The sequence below is a fragment of the Alosa alosa genome, chromosome 11 (assembly GCF_017589495.1).
Source record: "Alosa alosa isolate M-15738 ecotype Scorff River chromosome 11, AALO_Geno_1.1, whole genome shotgun sequence".
In the NCBI taxonomy this organism is placed as follows: domain Eukaryota; kingdom Metazoa; phylum Chordata; class Actinopteri; order Clupeiformes; family Clupeidae; genus Alosa; species Alosa alosa.
Window position 1 is genome coordinate 27,014,414 of NC_063199.1, and position 10,000 is coordinate 27,024,413.

The 10,000-nt window shown below is 44.7% G+C and overlaps 1 protein-coding gene across 1 annotated transcript in view; it reads right to left on the reverse strand.

The window, feature by feature from the left end:
* The window catches only part of LOC125302820 (cytosolic carboxypeptidase 4), a 137,782-nt gene that overhangs the window by 70,472 nt on the left and 57,310 nt on the right, over window positions 1-10,000 (reverse strand). The window contains exons 13-17 of the mRNA XM_048256140.1: window positions 4,901-5,154; window positions 4,255-4,467; window positions 1,690-1,773; window positions 913-1,002; window positions 413-561 (exon numbers count right to left, since the gene is read on the reverse strand). Of these exons, the coding sequence (XP_048112097.1) occupies window positions 413-561; window positions 913-1,002; window positions 1,690-1,773; window positions 4,255-4,467; window positions 4,901-5,154 (790 nt within the window). The remainder of the gene's footprint in view (window positions 1-412; window positions 562-912; window positions 1,003-1,689; window positions 1,774-4,254; window positions 4,468-4,900; window positions 5,155-10,000) is intronic.

The following is a 10,000-nucleotide window of genomic DNA, read 5'->3' on the forward strand; positions in this document are numbered from 1 at the left end:
ACCGAACGACTCTGTACTGAAACACATGCAGTCTTGCATGCATTTCTTGATTGTGGATGTACATACATGCAATTATATTGCAAGGGCCATTCTCCCCAGAGCAACTCGGGGTTAAGTGCCTTGCTCAAGGGAACAATGGTGGAACCCAGAAACTGAACCCAACAGATAGCCCAGCTCCTTAACCACTACACTACCACCGCCCCATATGAATGTACCATATTGCTCACTCTAATGTCTACAGTATATCATCAACCTTTTCAGAATTAAACATATGCTGACGTACATAGCTTTCTGAGGACTTAAGGCGTGGCCTGGTTAATGAGGACTCAAGCAAAATTTGCTGTCTGAGTGACCACTGTTAGACCTGCAGCAGTATTGAAATGGCAGAGTGTGTGAAAGCATTGCTTCTTACCATAGTTGAACTGGCTGTTGGTCTTCTCACCGTTGATGATGTTGAAGCGATAGGGCACGTTGGCTACCATACCACTCACCTCAAAGTAGAACCACTGGTGGTGCTGCGACGTGTTGGCGTCAGCATTCAGAATCAGATCATACTCATAGCTGTGGAATAAAGGCCAGGTCAATGACAGCACTGGACAATGGCTTGCTTCACACCAAATTGTATTAGCCATTCAATCAAGGCAAATTAAAGCAAGGCAAGGAAATTAATTTAAGTATCCATTTAAGTGTCAGAGGTACGTGTGGTATTTCAGAGGGCAAGCCTCAGTAGGGCTTGATGGTCTTTTGGGCCCCCAACCGTCGACTTCAAGGCACCTAACCCTAACCTTAACCCTATCCCTAACCCTAAGCATAACCCTTGACTAACCCTAGCGTCTTCCAGGCAGCGCTGCTTTGAAGTCGACGGTGGGGGCCCAAAACACCATCTCAGTGGGCAGGAGAGCGAGGTCATACCTGCGCACGTGCACAGCCTTCCGCAGGTTGCCGCACTCAAACTGAGAGAAGAAACGCAGGGAGTCCTTGTGGTCAGAGGAACACTGAGCACTAGAGAGACATGGACAACCAGGAGAGAGAGAGGGGGGAGAAGAGACATTGACAACAAGGAGAGAAAGAGGGAGGGAGAAAGAGACATTGGCAACAAGGAGAAAGAGAGGAAGAGAGAGACATGGACAACAAGGAGAGAGAGAGAGAGAGGAGAGAGAAAGAGACATTGACAACCAGGAGAGAGAGAGAGGGAGAAAGAGACGTTGACAACAAGGAGAGAGAGAGTGAGAAAGAGACATGGACAACAAGGAGAAAGAGAGGAAGAGAGAGACATGGACAACCAGTAGAGAGAGGGAGAGAGAGGGAGAAAGAGAGATGGACAACCAGGAGATAGAGAGAGGGAGAAACGAAGATAGTGAGAGAGGCATGAAAGAAGTTAAAAAATTCCCAAAACCACAGACTGAGAATGTTTTACTCTTCCTATGTAAGCCTTTGCACTTGCAATCTTCATACACACACACACACACACACACACACACACACACACACACACACACACACACACACACACACACACACACACACTGTCTGTTCAACCATTTCTTCAAATGCTTTCTGCCTGCCTGAGATTTCCTTGATCCTAAAATGGGTTAGAGAATGCAGTTTGATCACTCTGTGGCTGCACATGTCGATGTGACAGCATGACATTAGACAGACAGACAGGCTGACTTTAAAGGAACAGTTTACCTAGGATCCTCCAAGTCAAAGACAACTTTATTAATGATGTCTTCAGGGCATAGAAACCGTTGGATATCTTCCAGCACTTTCTTTCTGAAAAAGAGAAATATAAAATTAAAAGGTGATTTGTTATCTGTGGAGTGTGTGTGTGTGTGTGTGTGTGTGTGTGTGTGTGTGTGTGTGTGTACACTTGTGTGTGTGTCGCACCACTGGCCTATTAGTCACACACACACACACACACACACACACACACACACACACACACACACACACACACACACACACACACACACACACACACTTTCCTTCCCTCATATGCGTCATAGCCTTGTCATCTTTACCTAGAGATCTGGAACATATTTTAACTTCTGGGCTTAATGATGAGTTGAATGCTAGAGTGCTAGAGAATGCTAAGAAAGGTTAAATGCATTTATATCATGTATTACTATTTAATAAATGTGTATTTATTGTTTAATTATGTATGTTGCATATGTTTGACCAGAATTGGAAAAATAAAAACACTATTGCACCAGTTTAAAGATGAATTTCTGCCTTTTCAACAGATTTCCATACTAGTTATCCATATTCTACAACATTTCACCAGTATTTTTTTGATATCCAAACTGCTCTGACACTGTCAATTGAAGACATTTTTGTGGTGGAGATAAGCCGGCTTGTTAAGATTTGACACCATCAGCCCAAGGCTTTCAGAATGCCCTTCCCACAGTGCTTGTCTGAGCATACCATAGATGCTAATGACATATTAATGACATATCTTTCATTTCTACAGGTGATGTGTGGAAGATATATCAGCCATTTTCTAATCTAGCCTTCATCATCCATAAAATCATACAATTACATACATTGTGATTTCAGATTGACTCTACAGGGAGCAGGATCCCAAGGGTGATTACATTTTCAATAGTTTCTAAAATATGAAAATGATGACAACAACTTATACTCACTGAAGAAAGTCATATTTTTGTTTTATACTGTGCACAATGATTGAGACAGAAGCAAATTGCCCGAGCCACCACAATGCTGCCGGCTGTCGCGCATGTTATTTCTGAGTCAGAGAAACCTCTCTGCGGCTGGAATGACACTAAATAGACCCATCACTGACTTATCTTAGCTCTGAGCGAGCACACTGAACTGTGAAATAAAATAAATGAGTGAAATAACTGTCTGCTACATCCCAATCTCTCTCCTGCACATGGGAGAGTTCTTCGAGGAGGGGGAAGAGAGAGAGGGAGGGAGGAAGGGGAGAGAGAGAATGAGAGAGAGAGAGAGAGAGAGAGAGAGAGAGAGAAAAGTTTCTCAAGCAAAGAGAGTGGGCTGCATAATTAGAGACGTCGTTTGAAAGTGTGTTTAATAAGCGAGGAGCTCTCCGAGCGCCTCTGGTTGCTCCACACAAACCCAGAGAGGAGAGGAGTGATGAGAGGCCGGCTGAAGATCATAGGCTGACTGCAGCAGCCTCGTGGTACCCGGGAGAGCCCAGGGTCTGTGGTTTTAAGAGAACAACACAGCCCCTCAGAGATCCAACTTTGCTCAAATCCCCACAACAAAGCTCTCGCTCTCGCAGGCCGCACTTCGTTTGGGATGTTTGAATTAAGTCCACATGGCTTGCTCTGCCATTTTATGTTATAAGCTCACATGCAAACACATGCAAATACAGTCAGTCTCAAAACTTGCTGATTGAATGCTCTCCGACATTCTGCCCAGTAATGGTTGTCTCTCCCTGTTCCCCCCAGGTCTCTATTTGCAGTCTAATGTGGGGAAATCGCATGGCAGATTTCCCTCATAGCGCTATAATCTTGCCCTAAACTCCAATACCTGGGAAGAATAAATTAGGCTTACATCTCTCTAACAATGGGCATTAGGCAAAAAACAAGACGACTACAGGAAGACTTGATCTACCAGCGTGTAACATGTGCCAGCTGCATTTTGGTGAAACACTCATTAACTCGCATAAAGAGGACAGCAAGGGAACTCAAAACACCTTCATCTCATTTTCTATACTTCACAAAAGTGTGTTGCAAGCACAGTAATGCCTAGCAATATTCTCATGTGTGATGGATCTCACCGTATGATAGATCTCATGGCAGTGAGTATGCCGGTGAATCTTTTGTGTGTGTGTGTGTGTGTGTGTGTGTGTGTGTGTGTGTGTGTGTGTGTGTGTGTGTGTGTGTGTGTGTGTGTGTGTGTGACTCAATGTATAGGGACGAAACTTTGGACTATTCTTTTATACATTTTTGCCTCAATCTGATTTCTCCTATACTAAAGGCTCCCTTATAGCAGTCTGTACATCAATACCAATATAATATTGTCCTGTGCTGGGTGCATAGGCTAATGGCTAATTACTGTACTTCTTTGTGTAAGATGGTATTGAGCAGTCATGGAGGAGTTCAACATCAAACTCAAAGTCACAAATCCAGCATGTGTGAGTGTACATTAGTGGGATGAGCTATCCTATTTAGCAAATCATGGAAATAAGGCAAATAGCAAAATAAAACGCTGACCCCATAAACAAACAAATAAACAAACAGAATAAACAAGGCCGCAGCCCTGTTGTACCTCTGCACATTGGGTCTTCGGATGGCCATGGGCTCTGGCCCTGGTGGGGGGAGATGGCCCCAGAAGTCTGGGAAGGCCAGGATGGAGTAGCCAGCGATGGAGCTGGTGTTGGCGGCGGCAGCAGCGTACAGCCGGGGGTCGTGGTGTGGGATGCAGGAACCGAACTTCTCCAGGAGCCGATCCACCATACTGCGATGACCCTCCTCATGGGAGCTACAGGACAGTGTACCATTACACACACACACACACACACACACACACACACACACACACACACACACACACACACACACACACACACACAGTCCATCACACACAAACACAGTGACACAGATTCACACAGAAATCACACAGGCAATTGAAAACACAACCAACCAAACAAAGTCCAAGTACATCTGGTCTGTCATGTCTTTACATGCCGGGTCATAGACAGACCAATTGAAAATCTGCCTGAAATGACAGCAACTGTACTTTTGTGAAGCGGTTTAGCAAACTGGGAATAGCCTTTGCCTATAAGCATTATAAGTGACACTATAAGTGACACATGTGGTTACTGTAACACATTTGGGCATAACACTTATATTCCAAATTGCTTGATGTTCTTGCATGCTTGCTTGATATGAGAGCGTAACCAGCAGCAGCTTACCTCAGGCACTGCCTGTGGAGGTCTTTGACCTTCATTCTGTGTTTGTCCTCCTCAGGCGTGCCGTGACCCTCGCCCCTCAAGATGGACGGGGTGTGGCCATTTCGAGGAGTACAGGACAACGGGGTCTGGACGGAGACTCCGGGTTCCCGCCGCGGGGAGCCGCGTCCTGTCTTCAGCCACCGGTCACCGCTGTCCCCGTTTACGAGACTGTCCTCGTCAGAACTCTCCTCTGACTCCGAGCCTGAGTCCAGCTCCTGGAAGACATTGTTCCGGCTTTAGTCCTTTAGTGTGAATCCTTGGACATACTTTCTTGCACTCACTTACTTGAGTCTAACCTCTAAAGTGCATTCCTTTTTCTCCACTTCATAATCCACAACAAAATGGGCTTGGGTTTCTGTTTGCTATGCATCTTGCATGCCTTAGATGTAGCTGTGTCTGATTCAGTGACTAATTCCCTCTGTAATCTTGTCTTTCAGAGTATACAAATTGGGCCAGAAATCAAAGTCTTTATTATGCCTTTGCCTCTCCCCCTTCACTCAACATGCACATGATCATTTCATATGGTTATGTGATTTGGCAGGCACTTTTGTCCAAAGCGACTTACAAATAAAAACAATACAATAGTTAAAATTAACAGTGACCAGTTTTAAAATGTTGGTAAGACTGCATTGAGGAGAATAGCAATAATAAACAATGTCAATGCAATCAATAGCTCAATGAAAATAAACAAACAAATAAACGCTTAATTAACTAAGTGCATGCTGAGCCTTTAGATCATATGTTTGTATATTGATGGGTCTTGGGCAGTATCTATTTCAGTGTGGTTGCACACCACTAGTTCCTCTGTACTGATCACGCATACAGTTTTGTCATACTGTGCACATCTGAACTGAATCATCAGTTTAAACTGAATCATCTGTTAAACTTTGAATGAGAATGAAAGTTTGAACAGAGTCATCTGTTCAAACTTTACATTGAATCATCTGTTTAAACTGCATCTGCTTAAACCTAACTGAATAATCTCTTTAATTCAGAAACACTTAAAGCATCTTCTAGAATGTTCCTCATAAAAAACATCTCTGCAGCTCTCTGTGTTATCGGCATGGGGCAGGGACAGATCTCTGGATCTCTCCGATGTTTTGTTTTATCAGAGCATGTGAGCACTAAACTGTGTGTGTGTGTGTCTGTGTATATGTGTGTGTGTGTGTGTGTGTGTGTGTGTGTGTGTGTGTGTGTGTGTGTGTGTGTGTGTGTGTGTGTGTGTGTGTGTGTGTGTGTGTGTGTGTGTGTGTGTTTGTGTGTGTGTGTGTGTGTGTGTGTGTGTGTCTGTGTATATGTGTGTGTGTGTGTGTGTGTGTGTCTGTGTATATGTGTGTGTGTGTGTGTGTGTGTGTGTGTGTGTGTATATGTGTGTGTGTGTGTGTGTGTGTGTGTGTGTGTGTGTGTGTGTGTGTGTGTGTGTGTGTGTGGGTGGGGGAAACCAGAGCCGCCACTAAACATCAAACACATCCAATTTCTCTTCCCCAAACATTCACTTCTCCTTCACTCTTCCTCACTCCTTCACTACTATCAGAAGTAGAGAAACAGAAGCATAAAATAAACGATGAAAAAGAGACATATAAAGAAATAAAAATAAACTAACCATTTTTTCTCTCCCTCTCCTTTTCTTCCAAGATCCAGCCAGAAATAAGTGGCCAGTTTTGCCCACATTCGAGTAACATCAAACAGGTGATGGTGCCTTTGATATTGAAAGCAGATTATGTCCTCCAATTACCACTGTCCACGGGGACATTAGTGGAGCCTGTCAGACAAGTAGCTGGACTGCTGGAGCTGAAGGTCACCACGAACAGACAGTGGCGGCCTTGACCCTCTGGGGCGGGAGAGATAACGTGAACCATCTGAAGCAGGCTGTGGCACTGGAGTTTGACATGAGGAGTGGGCTCCAACCCAGCCCAGCTCCAGAGAAGACACAGGGGGGAATGGGTCGTAGGGGAAATGGACCGTGGGTGGGGGAAACCACCACCTCTATTTCTCTCAGTAATGTATGAGGTAATGTATCACATTACACTTTTCACTCGTTTACAATGGCTGTGCTCACACTGCACGTTCTAACTGCTCACACTGCATGTTCTATCTGCTCAGAATGCATGTTCTATCTACTCACACTGCATGTTCTATCGGCTCAGTCTGCACGTTCTAACTGCTCACACTGCATGTTCTAACAGTGCACACTGCATGTTTTACCTGCTCAGAGTGCACATTCTAACTGCTCACACTAGCACGACATGCCAGAAATCCTGCATGATCAATTGGGAACTGGAATGTTGATTATTAGCCTACATCTTCTATGCTATGTGAGCTCGCTCAAACTGTATGACAAACGTGCAGGAGAACTCCAAGTGTGGTTTAGTGACATGGATAACTGAACTCAGTGAAACACAAGACTAAAGTGGTCTACGTTTTATGTTAAACTTAAATTGGCGCATTAAACTCTAATCGTTTCCGAAGCCCAGCAAACACGTATTTCTTGTAAACAATTATTTTAAATGCAGTTGTTTACTCAATTCCAAAAAAAGATTCATGAACAGATTAATCTGAGTTCACCCAGGCTAGGTAAACTTCCTACTTAAAAAGCCCAATTGCTTGAGTATCCTAGCAAAACAAAGCCAAAGGGCTATACTTTTAGGAGATTTACCTCTTAGGCTTAGTCTTACCCAGGTTTGGGTGACAACAGTGTGGCAAGCTGCACCATTATGCACACACACCGAAACACCAACCAGCATCAACATACAACATTACCTCAGATCTGCACCAACACTCCAAATGCATAATAACTACACTAAAACTAACTGACAAACACAACATTGTGACAAAACATGAACACCACTTGGAAATGGCAAGGCACATTCATTAACACCTACATACACACTTCACTTGCGATTCCCATCCCTCCACATTAGCGCACAGTAACTCACCAGTAAAGGAGAATCAGTTCAAGAAGTGCTCTGCAGCAAACTTAAAAAGGAACTTTCTATTTTGACTTCGTGTAATCAGAGCAACCCTTTATCAAAGTGAATTGGTAATAGTGTTTAACTGAGTTGCAGCACTTGTTTTTTTCTCCTTCAGAGCATTTGAATTTCACATTTTGGACTGGAGAAAGTACATGCAAGCACAAAAAGACGTTCATGAATATCTATGAAAAGATGGATATGGTGTGAATCCCACAGCATATGCAATTTCACAAGAGAAAACAACTCTCCGACTAGACTTTTTGGGAAAGTCTCTCTGCTAAAAAACAAATTGAAAACGCTATGAATAATAATGCAATGGCTCCAGAGGTAACTATTTAACACAAACATGAACTTAAACTAATAGCAGTGAACTTTATAAGGCAACAAAACCCAGTTTGGTTAGTCTAGTTATTAGGACCCAAAGTCAGACAGACAGCAAGACCACAGACATCAGACAGACAGCAAGACCACAGACTACTATCTTAATGAGTAGTAAAGGCAACTCAGTACTGTGGCCCCCCACCAGCCACAATAACAAGAGTAGTCTGGGAACTACAGACCCCCTGTTACCCAATATTAACCAAACACACTGTACCAGATCCAGATGATTATAAAGGCGGACTGAGGTTTGGTGACCTCCTGCTTTGTTTAAAACCATTTGAAGTAATACTTGGAGCAATACTTTATAAGCTATGTGAGCAGACATATGCATAGAGATGGATGGACCCAATTACCCTCTTCCCCGCAACCGTAACCTGGGGACAAGGGTAGATAGAACACAAACACACACACACACACACACAAACACACAAACACACACCACACAAACACCACACCGCACCACACCACACCACACCACACGCGCGCGACGCGACGCGCACACACACACCACACCACACCACACCACACCACACACACACTGTAACGTGTCCATTTAATATGGACGATATACACGGACTATGAGGAGCCCAGTACTCACACTTTTTCGCACAATATAAAGAGTTATCACCACCGGACTCCAGCATATGGACCATATAAAGTTATTATTACTTGACATTAGAGCACTGAGATGAGCCTCTTTGCTGACTGCCGGCTGACTTGTGTTCAGTGAGGTAAATCAGCATTAACTGTTCCCTCTCTCCCTCCCACTCCTCTCCTCTTTCTTCTCTCCTGTTCCCCCCCCCCGTCCCACTTCCAACCCATTCCGCCATGGAGCGAGACTGCAGTGTGCACAGAGCAAAGCCAGTGATCAAAGGCAAGGCCCTGACGAGTCTGCTGGCTGCTCCTCGGGGAGGGAACACCGCCCCCTCCTCTTCCTCATCCCCCCCACACACCCTCCTCCATCCTCCTCCGCACCCCTGCACCCTCACACCAGGTCCCTGGGCGGCATGGCCCCTCCAATGGGCAGGGCACATATCAAATCTCCTCATCCTGTTACGGCTTATGGTGCTCAGAAGGGCTGAATCATAACACACACATTGTGTGTGACCGTTACGGTGGGTGTACACACTCGTTTAGCACAAGGTCCGAATACTGAATAGAACCCCCAACATGCACCCAAACAGACACGCAACTCTGCTGCACACTGCCCAAGCTGCACTGCAGCCAATGAAAATACAACATAGTTACTAAGGTCAGCGGTCAAGGTCAGCGGCGAATAATCAAGCCGCATTGCGTTTGGAAGACTGCAGACTGCAGCAGGCCCTGTCACTTCCTGCTCATGAGGGCTGACATATCAGACAGCCTCAGGGCCAGGCAAGCAGCTTTTAGATCCTGCGTCACGTCAGCCTGACTTTTCTCTCTCCTTCTATCTATCTTTCTGTATCTGTCTTTATTCCTTTTTTTCACTTCTTTCCTCCATTCATGCGCTACTCTTGACTGCACTGCTCCGACAGTAGTTGTTAGGAGTGCCTGGAAGTCTGGAGTGAAAATTGCTCAATTCACCGGCCGTGGCGTACCCAAATCACTGGATCAATGGGGAATGGCAGTAAATTAATTGGGGGAAGGAGGTATTTTTTCAGGGGCCTGTTCATCTTGTGATGTCATTTAAATTAAAATAGAGTCTGAAGGAAAAGGAGAGGAGAGTGAG